This window comes from Salmo trutta, chromosome 18 (genome assembly GCF_901001165.1).
Source record: "Salmo trutta chromosome 18, fSalTru1.1, whole genome shotgun sequence".
Lineage (NCBI taxonomy): Eukaryota > Metazoa > Chordata > Actinopteri > Salmoniformes > Salmonidae > Salmo > Salmo trutta.
This window is the reverse complement of record NC_042974.1, coordinates 16701197-16716388: the sequence shown is the minus strand read 5'-3', so window position 1 is coordinate 16716388 and position 15192 is coordinate 16701197. Positions and strand designations below refer to the sequence as shown.

Below are 15192 nucleotides of genomic sequence, written 5' to 3'. Positions count from 1 at the left end.
GAACAAACACATTATACTACAGTGATCAGAACAGTACCATGAGGCCTACTGCTACGCCGATCAGGACAGTACCATGAGGCCTACTGCTACGCCGATCAGAACAGTACCATGAGGCCTACTGCTACACCGATCAGGACAGTACCATGAGGCCTACTGCTACGCCGATCAGGACAGTACCATGAGGCCTACTGCTACGCCGATCAGGACAGTACCATGAGGCCTACTGCTACGCCGATCAGAACAGTACCATGAGGCCTACTGCTACGCCGATCAGGACAGTACCATGAGGCCTACTGCTACGCCGATCAGAACAGTACCATGAGGCCTACTGCTACGCCGATCAGGACAGTACCATGAGGCCTACTGCTACGCCGATCAGGACAGTACCATGAGGCCTACTGCTACGCCGATCAGAACAGTACCATGAGGCCTACTGCTACGCCGATCAGGACAGTACCATGAGGCCTACTGCTACGCCGATCAGGACAGTACCATGAGGCCTACTGCTACGCCGATCAGGACAGTACCATGAGGCCTACTGCTACGCCGATCAGGACAGTACCATGAGGCCTACTGCTACGCCGATCAGGACAGTACCATGAGGCCTACTGCTACGCCGATCAGGACAGTACCATGAGGCCTACTGCTACGCCGATCAGGACAGTACCATGAGGCCTACTGCTACGCCGATCAGGACAGTACCATGAGGCCTACTGCTACGCCGATCAGGACAGTACCATGAGGCCTACTGCTACGCCGATCAGGACAGTACCATGAGGCCTACTGCTACGCTGATTAGGACAGTACCATGAAGCCTATCGCTACGCTGATTAGGACAGTACCATGAGGCCTACTGTACACTGATTAGGACAGTACCATGAGGCCTACTGTACACTGATTAGGACAGTACCATGAGGCCTACTGCTACACCGATCAGGACAGTACCATGAGGCCTACTGCTACACCGATCAGGACAGTACCATGAGGTCTACTGCTACACCGATCAGGACAGTACCATGAGGCCTACTGCTACGCCGATCAGGACAGTACGATGAGGCCTACTGCTACGCTGATTAGGACAGTACCATGAAGCCTAACGCTACGCTGATTAGGACAGTACCATGAAGCCTACTGCTACACCGATCAGGACAGTACCATGAGGCCTACTGCTACGCCGATCAGGACAGTACCATAAGGCCTACTGCTATGCCGATCAGGACAGTACCATGAGGCCTACTGTACACTCATTAGGACAGTACCATGAGGCCTACTGTACACTCATTAGGACAGTACCATGAGGCCTACTGCTACACCGATCAGGACAGTACCATGAGGCCTACTGCTACACCGATCAGGACAGTACCATGAGGCCTACTGCTACACCGATCAGGACAGTACCATGAGGCCTACTGCTACACCAATCAGGACAGTACCATGAGGCCTACTGTACACTCATTAGGACAGTACCATGAAGCCTAACGCTACGCTGATTAGGACAGTACCATGAGGCCTACTGTACACTCATTCGGACAGTACCATGAAGCCTAACGATACGCTGATTAGGACAGTACCATGAGGCCTACTGTACACTGATTAGGACAGTACCATGAGGCCTACTGTACACTGATCAGGACAGTACCATGAGGCCTACTGTACACTGATTAGGACAGTACCATGAAGCCTAACGCTACGCTGATTAGGACAGTACCATGAGGCCTACTGTACACTCATTAGGACAGTACCATGAGGCCTAACGCTACGCTGATTAGGACAGTACCATGAGGCCTACTGCTACACCGATCAGGACAGTACCATGAGGCCTAATGCTACACCGATCAGGACAGTACCATGAGGCCTACTGCTACACCGATCAGGACAGTACCATGAGGCCTACTGCTACACCGATCAGGACAGTACCATGAGGCCTACTGCTACACCGATCAGGACAGTACCATGAGGCCTACTGTACACTGATTAGGACAGTACCAGTCACCTGTAATAGACAGCACACATGGCTGGCTTCCTGCCCTACAAAAACATAGGATGTGTCCCAAATTGCATCCTATTCCCTATTTAGTGCACCCTATTCCCTATTTAGTGCACCCTATTCCCTATTTAGTGCACTACTTTTGACCAGGGCCCATAGGGCTAGGGAAAAGGGTGCGAATTGGGAGGCAGACCGAAAGACACAGTTTAGTAAATACATGCCTCTGGTGTGCTACTGTTATCTGATCCACTACCTAATTTCCACGGTTTTATTTCAACTCCTCAAGCTCAGGAGATGAAATCATTGCTGGGAAAGCATGTATCTAAGCCGCTGTGGGACTGCACGGGAATCTTATCTTAGCCTAGGGAGTCACTGGATCCTGTTGGTTGTCTCTATCGATTCGGTCTGATCCTCATCGTCGCGTTGCTTGATACTGTGCTATTGGGATGCAGCCTGTGTGTCACGGCTGTTTGAAGGATCGGACCAAAATGCAGCGTGTTCGTAGTTCCACATATTTTCTTTATTGTGAAACTAAATGCAATACACGAAAAATACTTGAATACACAAAACAACAAACCGTGATGCAGAGAGGAAACCACTCTACTAAAAAAAAAGAATAACCCACAAAACAGGAAGAGAAAAACCCCTACTTAAATATGATCTCTAATCAGAGGCAACGAGGATCAGCTGCCTCCAATTAGAGATCAACCCAAACAATCCCAACATAGAAATAGAAAAACTAGAACAACCCAAAACACCCCTGTCACACCCTGCCCTACTCTACTATAGAAAATGACATCTTACTAGGGTCAAGACGTGACACTATGTCTCTGAGGCTGTTGGACAGTGTATTGAATTCATCCAATCACTTATACAGTTTCTCTCAATAAACAATTTGCCACACAATATTGGGTGTTATGGTAATTCCACAGAAAGGCATTCCCTTGACTAAGTACAAGTATGAATTCATCATAGGACTTGAGACAATTGGTCAGTCAGTCAGTCACATTCCTTAAAAATGCAGTACAGGATCTTAAGAACAACAAATTCGTAAGATATTTTACAAATTGGAAACGTACTGTGGCATATGAATTGCAAAAACATGTAATAATAATAATATTATTTTTGCAGGACGTAACATATAATACGAAATCGATGACAATTGGACGATGTACTAAGCATAAAACAGAGACCCGCTTTGGCTCGTGAGCACCATTTTCAAAACTACTGGCTGAAGTTAAACAATGCTCTGGATCATCACTTTAACCACTGTACTATGGCGGTATTATTATGTTTCAGCTTGAGATCTAGTTTGAGATACAAGATGCATAATTCTTCTTCTCCTGTGTCATGACGTTGCCCTGTTGGCAAGGTTTATGACCCCCCCATAAATGCCTGTCCCCCTTTTTCTCTCCACTCTACAGAATGGACTCTTGGGAAGCCCTTTTATTAACATAGAGAGAGTATTGTAACATCAAAAGGTTGGGGAAAAAAACTATCTTTAGGTAATCCAACCAGTTGAAAGTATCCGTTGGTACTTAAAGAATATGATGTCAGATCAGTTGTCATCTGAGACATTATTACTGATGATAAGACGACAAACTGTATCTTGGAAAGTCTACACATTCTAGTTATCAGATTCATATGGAATTGTTGTGCAATTTAAATGTTTAAATATTAAACTATTTGTGAAAAGATTAAATGTAATTTTAGCTTCTAAATGAGAGAATTGTTTCCATAAGTGAACTATGCTCACTCAGTGGCCCCGCCCAAGTGAACAGGCATTGGTTGTGAAATATGAAGCACGCCCTTCTCTCCGCCACTACAAAAGCCCATTGACAAAAGTCAACCTCTTGTGTTCCCGATGACGTGAGGACTGCTGTTCATACGTTTAAAAGGGCTAATGTCAGCTACAGAACTAAGCCAACCTCAGCGTGAGTTCTGGTTGTGAATGGTTGAACGACTACAACCTAACGAAATTAACATTGTGTTCCCGATGACGTGAGGACTGATGTCCATACGCTTAAGGGGGAGAATTTCAACGTGGAGGTGATGATCGCCACGCTGGAAGGATGAATGTGACTATACCAGCCAGAATATAGCATGAGCTTATAGTATGGCAACTTGATATGAACTTTGAACTCTTATTCACTAAAGAAGTAATACGTCCTAGACATCGAGATAGCAGCAGCAGCTGTAAACGTGGGCTAGGAAAGGACGGACAATCTCTTCAGAAAGACAGGGTACACAAAGTATTCGTTCTAGCACACGACGACGGTACTACAACGTATCCGTTCTACCACAAGACATATTCCTCAAAGGACAAGGGAGATCTCTGCTGGGCAACCCAGAGTAAATATTTATTGCATTTTCCTTTACCAAATGGCCAGTTATTTAGAATGCATAAGATTCGGTATTTCCGATAGCACAGCTTCATAAGGTCCGATAGAGACCCAATCCTTTTGTTCCTCATTCTTCCCGTTGCGTTCATTCAAACCCAACTCCCTTTCTTTGTGTAACCAGCCATCATATCGGTTCCGTCCGCTAGGGACGTTTACTTGTATGACATAATTATTAATCAATGTATGATCCATCCTGTGTATATGTAATTCTGTGTGATTATTTAGGTATTTAGTAAATAAATAATTAAACAAAATGTTATATTGATGATTCAACTTGTTAGCATGGGTTTGTGAAGATAACCAAGAATTTTACGACGTTCAGATGAGACTGAATAAGGTGACGATTGCTAATTGACTGCAATTGATATAAAATATTACCAGGTATTTAAGAGTTTATTCAGAAGACAACAGCTCTATAAACATTCTTCCGTGGTGCCCTGACTTCCTAGTTAATTACATGTACATGATTAGTTTAATCAGGCAATATTAATTACAGAGAATTTATTTGATAAAATAGGATGTCATATATCATTTAATCCATAGCAAAGACACGACACCGGGCTCTTACTCAAACTGATTGTCTCAGCTCAATGGCGAGGAGGAGAGGAGGTTCCTTCAATTACATTTGAATGGATGAGCTCAGAATGGATGAGGTCAGGCGTGAAATGAAACATGGCTCTAAAGTGCTGCAGCCGTTCTGTCTCCCAAAGATGGATTCCTTCTCCGCTGGTTAATTTTGGGTAATAAAATCTTGAAAAACTTCTTTATGAATATATTCCACTTTTTTACCAGTTCAATGTGATGGTAACCACAGCTGATGTTTTACACCCCAAAATAGATAGTATGTCCCGAGAGAACGGTTAAGAGACATTTTGGTTTGTTGGGTTCGTAGGAAAAGAGAACATGAAAGTGACAGAATATACTGTATGCCATTGAGAAGACGATTGACAGACGTAGAAAGATGGTTAGGAGAGTAATGCACAGAATGGTTGTTTATGATGGATATTGTGGGAAACGATTTGAAAGCATTTGAAGGTCTGAATTCCACAAACAGCCCAGATGGCATAAGACAGTGGTTCCCAAACTTTTTAGTCCCGTACCACTTCAAACATTGAACCTCCAGCTGTGTACCCCCTCCAGCACCAGGGTCAGCACACTTACAAATGTTGTTTTTGCCATCATTGTAAGCCTGCCACACACACTATACGATACATTTATTAAACATAAGAATGAGTGTGAGTTTTTGTCACAACCCGGCTCGTGGGAAGTGACAAAGAGCTCTTATAGGAGCAGGGCACAAATAATAATAATCAATAATTTTGCTCTTTATTTAACCATCTTACATATAAAACCTTATTTGTTCATCGAAAATTGTGAATAACTCACCACAGGTTAATGAGAAGTGTGTGCTTGAAAGGATGCACATAACTCTGCAATGTTGGATTGTATTGGAGAGAGTCTCAGTCTTAAATCATTTTCCACACACAGTCTGTGCCTGTATTTAGTTTTCATGCTAGCGAGGACCAAGAATCCACTCTCACGTAGGTACATGGTTGCAAAGGGCATCAGTGTCTTAACAGTGCAATTTTCCAAGGCAGGATACTCTGAGCGCAATCCAGAAATCTGGCAGTGGCTTCTGATTTAAATTCAATTTTCACAGAACCGCTTGTTGCAATTTCGATGAGGCTCTCTTGTTCAGATATCAGTAAGTGGACTGGAGGCAGGGCGTGAAAGGGATAATGAATCCAGTTGTTTGTGTCATCTGCTTCGGGAAAGTACCTGCGTAATTGCGCACCCAGCTCACTCAGGTGCTTCGCTATATCACATTTGACATTGTCCGTAAACTTGAGTTCTTTGCACACAAAAAAATCATACAATGATGGAAAGACCTGTGTGTTGTCCTTGTTAATGCAGACAGAGAAGAGCTCCAACTTCTTAATCATAGCCTCAATTTTGTCCCGCACATTGAATATAGTTGCAGAGAGTCCCTGTAATCCTAGATTCAGATCATTCAGGGAAGCGAATAAACATCACCCAGACGGTCAGACAAGTGAAAATTATGGTCAGTAAATAAAACTTTAAGCTTGTCTCTCAATTTTAAAAAAAACTTGCCAATACTTTGCCCCTTGAGAACCAGCACACTTCTCTATGTTGTAAAAGCGTTAGATGGTCGCTGCCCATATCATTGCAGTGCAGAAAATACGAGAGTTCACAGGTTTTGCTTTAACAAAGTTAACCATTGTCATTGTAGTGTCCAAAATGTCTTTCAAGCTGTTGGGCATTCCCTTGGCAGCAAGAGCCTCTCGGTGGATGCTACAGTGTACCCAAGTGGCGTCGGGAGCAATTGCTTGTACGTGTGTTACCCCTCCACTATGTCTCCCTGTTTGCGCCATCAGTACAGATACCAACACATCTTGACCACCAAAGTCAAGATGATGCTAGCAGCTTCACTTCACTGAAAACATACTGCAACGCCCATGTCTGAACAGGGAAGTCAGTGTTGCTCATTAGTCCTATTACATCTGTGTTCTTACTCCTCCAAGTCTAACAAAACAACTATGTACTTGCATATCCAGACCTTTACCCTAGACTTAACCACTTCATATCACTTTACCTTAAGATACCCTGAACCTCACTGTTAGATCTGCAGATACTGTAGGGTAGAATATCTACTTCTTAAGGTCTCTGATGCATTATAGTACCATCCTGATGTTCGTGTTCTAGACGCAGCACAGCATGGGTAAGGATGCCAAGGCTGTAGCAGCCAGTGGGGATGCCCTCCTGAAATCCCTTGTCTGGGACAGGAGCCAAACCTAGAAGTCTATAGGCCCAGATCCAGACCCAGGCCCATGTCCAGCTCTCAGTCAACAGCTCTCAGTCAGTCATCAGCCATCCCACACAAATTCTGCATCCAAAATGGCACCCTATTCCCTACATAGTACACTACTTTTGAGCAGAGCCCTATGGTGCAGTATTATTTGCTCACTATTTAGGGGCTAGGGTGCCATTTGGGATGCACAGAGACCTCCAACCAGGCAGTTTATCACTGGTTGTCAACTTCATCTCAAACAAATCCCTTCTTCCTTCCCCTCAACAATTATCAAACATTCTCTCTCCAAGAGCTTGATTCCTTGAACATCGTTGCTTACGCTGTAAATAGTTCAAGTAAATCCTTCTTTCATCACACAGAGTCAAATAACTAATCTTTCAACTCTATCGTTTCCAGACAAAGCCTATTACGATGAGACCGTGTTTGGTTGAGGGAAATATGTTTACAGTTATGTCACTGGTAAGGTCCCAACCAGAGCTAGATAGAACCTTTCTCTCTGACTGACCCACACAGGCAGAGCTCTGATAGCCTGGTCCCACATTTGTTTGTGCTGTCTTTCCAACTCGTATGGTAATTGGCAGGAGTTGGCAAGACAACACAAACAGATCTGGGACCAGGCTAGAGCTCTGACTGTTGGCTGCCAAAATCTCTCTTCATTCACCATCTCCTTCCTCCAAGCCTCAGCAAAGAAGAAAACTATTTATTTATAGAATGTCTGCGGAGTTCATATGGGATATCAGTTAGAGATTATACAAGCATTCCAAATTCCCATAATTCCCTTTACGGTATGAAGAGCAGACTGTTTTTCTGTCTTCTCCTCCTGAAACGATGTCTTCTAACTGTGTGTCTGATTGTTAATTCAGATTCCCAGTCAGGGTTGTCAGCGTGAGGGGCAGACAGCTACACAACCATATGGTCCAGAACTAATGAACGAACTCAAACAAGCTGGAAAAAGTGATGGTGACTGTGAAGTAAAAAAGCAGCCATTGACTGTAACTATGAAGTCAACTTTCATTGATGGTGACTATTAAGTGTTTCCAAATCTGGCCCTCATACTATCATGGCCACCTAATCATCCCCAGCTCTCAATTGGCTCATTCATCCCCCCTCCTCTCCCCTGTAACTATTCCCCAGATCATTGCTGTAAATGAGAATGTTCTCAGTCAACTTACCTGATAAAATAAGGGTTAAAAATAGAAGAAAAAACGAATAATTAATTTCCATCACCTCCTAGTCTAAGATATCTGCTCCACTTCTGAGGAGTGTAGAGAGGCGGAGGAGATGTGGGCAGAAGCCAAAGCAGTCATTTCCATCAGAAAGAGGACTAACACCGAAGCAGCCCATCAGGACATCAGGACACCCGGCCACTGGTCCTCATCAAAGGTCTTTGTTTGCTGGGTTCACGGATGATTGTGGGGACCTAAAATCCCCAAAAGTCCCCACAAGGATAGTGAAAGGAGGAAAATTCTCCCTCATGGTGACATTTCCCACATATCCATGAGGATAAAGGCTATTTTGAGGTTAGGTTTAGTGTTACAATTAGGGTTAGGGTTTGAATTAGGGAAAAGGGGTAGTGGTTAGGTTTAGGAGTTAGGGCAAACAGGATTTTGATTGAAAATAGGATAGAAGAACAAAACGTATGTGGGTGGTTGTGTGTGTGTGTGTGTGTGTGTGTGTGTGTGTGTGTGTGTGTGTGTGTGTGTGTGTGTGTGTGTGTGTGTGTGTGTGGAGTCTGATTGTGAAGAGAGACTGTCGTCTGTCTATAAGACACAGTAAGGCCTTTGTACCATCGGAGGACCACAACTATTTAACAGCTCAGATAGGAACTAGGCTATATTGGTTCTACATGCTGTGTGCTCAATCTCCATTAAAAGTGCATCTTAGTCTTGGACTAGGCTTAATCTGTGTCGACCGACTGTCTGTTTTCGGGCCCAGATGTGTAGGTAACAGCTATGACACGGAGAGTAAGCTACAGAAACACTAATCCACTCCATTACCACAGACAGGGAGTTCATTCCTGCTCTTCAACAACAGACATAGAAGTCATCTGGAGTCTCTACGTCTGTCTCTCTGATGATGATGATGCACTTCCTGCCTCACTGCTGAGGGAAGTGACAAGGAGGCAGGATAGTGGGTGATGTGATGGTGATTTCATAATAAGACAGATGCTGCATTATCATTCCAGCCTCCAGGGGAGTGGGACATATTGGTCAGAGACCCACCAGAGAGCAGAAGCTTGGTGGTTCCCATGGCTCAATCTATAATTTGTTGAAGCAGGATTTGATTCCTGCATAGGCTACATTGAACACCTTCCTAATATTGAGTTGCCCCCCGCGCCCCCCTTTGCCCTCAGAACAGCCTCAATTTGTCGGGGCAAGGACTCTAGAAGGTGTCAAAAGTGTTCCACAGGGATGCTGGCCCATGTTGACTCCAATGCTTCCCACAATTGTGTCAAGTTGGCTGGATGTCCTTTGGGTGGTGGACCATCCTTGATAGAAAACTGCTAAGTGTGAAAAACCCAGCAGCATTGCAGTTCTTGACACAAACTGGTGCGCCTGGCACCTACTACTGTTGTGTCCTTGGCATCATTAAAAGTGAAGACTATTATTTTATCAAATCAATTCTCTGTAATTATTATTACGTGATTAAACTAATCATGTAAATGTAATTAACTAAGAAGTCGGGGCACCAAGGAAAATCTTCAGATTACAAAGTTATAATTTTCCTAATATAACTCTTCAGATGTTTTCATATCTGATCAATTAGTCTGATCAATCAATTAATTAATGAATTATTATTTACCTCATGTTAGTATCATTCCAAACGTCATTAATTGCTGGTTATCTGCACAAACCCAGCCTTTACTATAAATCATCCATACACCAATTGTCTTAATCATTTATTTACTAACTAACTAAATAATCACAGAAATGCATAAACAAACAGTAGATCTGTTACTAACAAATGATAGGGAAGATTCCCTAGTGGGCTAAGCCAATATGACGGCTTGGTGGACAAAGGGAAGTGGGTGAGAACTGAGTGAGAGCGGGAAAGACAAAAGGGATCACTACACACAGTTGATAATTATATTAATTGAAATGCTAATTCTTTGCACATGAACGCTCACTCATTCGGGAATAATTGCAATCAATATATATTTACGCCCAGGTGTTGTCGTGATCTCTGTTGGAATCGTAAGTCTGTCTGCTGGAGAGTCAGTTCATCCGCTCTCTTTCTCTCTTTCTGGTTCTCTGAAGATCAAAGTCTTTCGTGGTTAGAATGGATACTTCAGAGTTCTCATAGAACAAATGTTTCAGCGGTTGTCGGTAATAGCATCCCAGGTTTACATAATTTCTAGCTGCAGACTAGTAATTAGTATCTAAGATTTGCTCTTATTCTTTCGGGATCGATAGTCTCAGAGTTTAACCATTTCCAGCCGTGTAGCCAATGCTCCACATGGTATGGTTAGGAATTCAATAACTATTCGCAATCACAGCTCACGCTGTGGGTTTGCTTAGTCTAAACTATTCGCAATCACGGTTCACGCTGTGGGTTTGCTCAGTCTTAGTACTCAAACCTGTGCCACCTCAGCTGACACCGAGGCATGTGTGGTCTGAAGAGGATTTCCTCAGGAGGGTTTTTTATTCGTAACAATAGATAAGGCGGTTCTATGAAGCCTGATCATGTCTGTGCTCATGGGGGCGGGCCAATGACTTAGTTAAACTTTAAAGGGAATACAATTATCTCACATTAAAGGTTTAACATCATATTACATCATTTCACAAATAGTGTCATCTTTACTCATTCATTTTATACAAGAATTAGATGCAAACCCCATAAATGAGAAATGTACACATTCAGAGATATAGTTATGTGTGTTTCCTGTCCTTTCTGAGGTCACCAAATGAAAGTGTCCACGGACCATTCCCACAAGTGGACATTTTGTTTCATATTCTCATTTTGGGGATTTAGGAGTTCACCATGTGAAATCGTTTGTTCTCTCTGTGTCTGTTTTTCTGCATGGCCAAGGGGAGAGAGTCTCCGTCAGGAATTTACGACCTGAGATAACAGAACCTGGGTTTAGGAGAGCGTGGGAAGCCATGATCTATACCCAGAAAGGGCCATGTCATGACACTACCATACCCTGTTCAAAGGCACATAAATATGTTGTCTTGCACATTCACCCTCTGAATGGCACACATACAAGATCCATGTCTCAATTGTCTCAAGGCTTAAAAATCCTTCATTAATCAGACTCCTCCCCTTAATCTACGCTGATTGAAGTGGATTTAACAAGTGACATCAATAAGGGACCATAGCTTTCACCTGGTCAGTCTTTTTTGAGGGGGATTTTACCCCTGTTTTCGCTCCAATTTTGTGATATCCAATTGCGATCTTGTATCATCGCTGAAATCTCCAATGGGCTCGGGAGAAACGAAGGTCGAGTCATGCGTCCTCCGAAACATAACCATCCAAAATCACGCTTCTTAACACCTGGCTGCTTAACCCGGAAGTGTCGGAGGAAACACCGTTCAACGGACGACCAAAATCAGCCTGCAGGTGTCCAGTCCAGCACAAGGAGTCGCTAGAGCGCAATGAGTTAAGTAAAGCCCCCCCCCCCCCCCCGGCCAAACCCTCCCCTAACCTGGACAACGCTGGGACAATTGTGCGCTGCCCTATGGGATTCTCGGTCGGTTGTGACACAGCCTGGGATAGAACCCGGGTTTGTAGTGATGCCTCAAGCACTGCGATGCAGTGCCTTAAACCGCTGTGCCACTAGGGAGGCCCAGAGCAGGTGTTCTTAATGGATAAAAGCATCTGCTCAGGCCTCCCGAGTGGCGCAGTGGTCTAAGGCACTCGTGGCGGGCCAGGCGCCTGCAAGCTGACTTCGGTTACCAGTTGGACGGTGTTTCATCCGACACGTTGGTGTGGATAGCTTCCGGGTTAAGTGAGCAGTGTGTCAAGAAGCAGTGTGGCTTTGCAGGGTCGTGTTTCGAGGGATGCATGGCTCTCCACCTTCGCCAATTGGATATCATGAAATTGGGGGGACAAAAATATAAGCATCGGCTCAACCAGAATATTTAATCTAATACAGGATTAAGGAAATCTGGCTATATGTTCAACCATTAAGGTCTGCACATCACAAGGGACATACAGTACATCCCAACATTTATGTGCCTTCACTGCCTTTAAAATGGCTGGGTTAAAACAAGTTCGGATCCTTCTTAGCACTGAGAGAAAATAGAACTGAAATCCCACTGCCGAAACTTCCTGTAGAGTCCTGAGCATTATTATCTGAGTGACTAAAACGCCCCGGAGAGAATGTGAGAGAAAGGGAAATAAAGCTGGATTCTCTCTGTGTCATCATCAGTGCTTCTTAGCACTTAAAGAGGAAACCGAGATAGAAATAGTCAGGAAGGGCCTCACAGTGTAAAGTAGTGGGCACATGAAGGGAGACAGAAGGAGGAGGATGGTTCTTTGTTCATGGGGAGTTAGACAGTCGCCCGGGGGATGAGAAGAGAGGGCAATTTTCAGCGGTATAATTGTAGAATCTAAAGCTATAAAAAAGCATTTGAGGCGTTTTCAAATCAAATCTAATTGTATTTGTCAGATGCTTTGTAAACAACAGGTGTAGACTAACAGTGAAATGCTTACTTGCGGTCCCTTCCCAACAACGCTGAGAGAAAAAAAAACACAAGGAATAAATACACAATGTGCAACGATAACATGGCTATATACACAGGGTACAAGTACTGAGTCAATGTGCAGAGGTATGAGGCAATTGGGGTACAGTAGATATGTTTATATATAGGTAGGGATAAAGTCACCAGTCACCAATCAACAGTCATTGCGTCTGATGGCCTTGGTCTCCATGCCTAGCAGCTAAAACGGACACATTGGGACTCATGTGGGTACAAAGCACGAGAACAATGTCTGGTTGGACCAGCCTCCCAGAGTGTACATTGGAAGCAGCACACACAGAGACCGTTTCTTGGACCATGACCACACACACAGAGACAGTTTCTTGAACCATGACCACAGAGACAGTTTTTTGGACCATGACCACACACACAGAGACAGTTTCTTGGACCATGACCACACACACACACAGAGACAGTTTCTTGGACCATGACCACACACACACACAGAGACAGTTTCTTGGACCATGACCACACACACACACAGAGACAGTTTCTTGGACCATGACCACACACACACACACACACACACACACACACACACACACACACACACACACACACACAGTTTCTTGGACCATGACCACACACACACACACAGACACAGTTTATTGGACCATGACCACACACACACACAGACAGTTTCTTAGACCATGACCACACACACACAGAGACAGTTTATTGGATCATGACCTGGCTGTGACTGCAGACATTATCACCATCAGACAGTGGGTTGGAGGGGGCTGGCTGTGACTGTAGACATTTTGACCATCACACAGTGGGGAAGGAGGGGGCTGGCTGTGACTGTAGACATTATGACCATCACACAGTGGGGTTGGAGGGGGCTGGCTGTGACTGTAGACATTTTGACCATCACACAGTGGGGTTGGAGGGGGCTGGCTGTGACTGTAGACATTATGACCATCACACAGTGGGGTTGGAGGGGGCTGGCTGTGATTGTAGATATTATCACCATCACACAGTGGGGTGGGAGGGGGCTGGCTGTGACTGTAGACACAGACAGTGGGGGGGATGAGAAAGACAAAGTAGTGGGTCTACTGGACCCACCAGGCTGTCGACCGCTCCCAGGGTGTGAGTGTTGTACAGGGAGTCGTCAGCTGTATGGTTATGTAGTGTATGGTAATGTAGTGGTAACGTAGAGGTAATATAGTATTGAGTCTGCAGTGCTACCCACCAGGCTGTCGACCCCTCCCAGGGTATGATTGGTGTTGTACAGGGAGTACGTCAGCTGGTACACCCCATCGTTGGTCTCACTGTTGCCATAGAAACCCACTCCCACCGCAGCGCTGCACAGAGCGAGAGACAGGAAGGAAGGCAAAGGTTAGCTTTTGTTTGATAAATTAATGAGTATAGTACAAAGTATAAAACACACAGTACCGACGACTGATCCAATGAATTACTGATCTTCCTTTAAAGGAGGGTGGTTGAATTACTGATCTTCCTTTAAAGGAGGGTGGTTGAATTACTGATCTTCATTTAAAGGAGGGTGGTTGAATTACTGATCTTCATTTAAAGGAGGGTGGTTGAATTACTGATCTTCCTTTAAAGGAGGGTGGTTGAATTACTGATCTTCATTTAAAGGAGGGTGGTTGAATTACTGATCTTCCTTTAAAGGAGGGTGGTTGAATTACTGATCTTCCTTTAAAGGAGGGTGGTTGAATTACTGATCTTCATTTAAAGGAGGGTGGTTGAATTACTGATCTTCATTTAAAGGAGGGTGGTTGAATTACTGATCTTCATTTAAAGGAGGGTGGTTGAATTACTGATCTTCATTTAAAGGAGGGTGGTTGAATTACTGATCTTCATTTAAAGGAGGGTGGTTGAATTACTGATCTTCCTTTAAAGGAGGGTGGTTGAATTACTGATCTTCCTTTAAAGGAGGGTGGTTGAATTACTGATCTTCATTTAAAGGAGGGTGGTTGAATTACTGATCTTCCTTTAAAGGAGGGTGGTTGAATTACTGATCTTCATTTAAAGGAGGGTGGTTGAATTACTGATCTTCATTTAAAGGAGGGTGGTTGAATTACTGATCTTCATTTAAAGGAGGGTGGTTGAATTACTGATCTTCATTTAAAGGAGGGTGGTTGAATTACTGATCTTCCTTTAAAGGAGGGTGGTTGAATTACTGATCTTCCTTTAAAGGAGGGTGGTTGAATTACTGATCTTCCTTTAAAGGAGGGTGGTTGAATTACTGATCTTCCTTTAAAGGATGGTGGTTGAATTACTGATCTTCCTTTAAAGGAGGGTGGTTGA

The 15192-nt window shown here is 44.0% G+C and overlaps 1 protein-coding gene across 4 annotated transcripts in view; it reads right to left on the bottom strand.

Annotated features, from left to right (window-relative positions):
* LOC115152881 (protein tweety homolog 2-like) overlaps nucleotides 1-15192 on the bottom strand; it is a 97501-nt gene that overhangs the window by 37648 nt on the left and 44661 nt on the right. For all 4 annotated transcript variants that reach the window (XM_029697778.1, XM_029697779.1, XM_029697780.1 and 1 more), the window contains exon 3: nucleotides 14114-14225. In XM_029697778.1, coding sequence (XP_029553638.1) covers nucleotides 14114-14225 — 112 coding nt within the window. The remainder of the gene's footprint in view (nucleotides 1-14113; nucleotides 14226-15192) is intronic.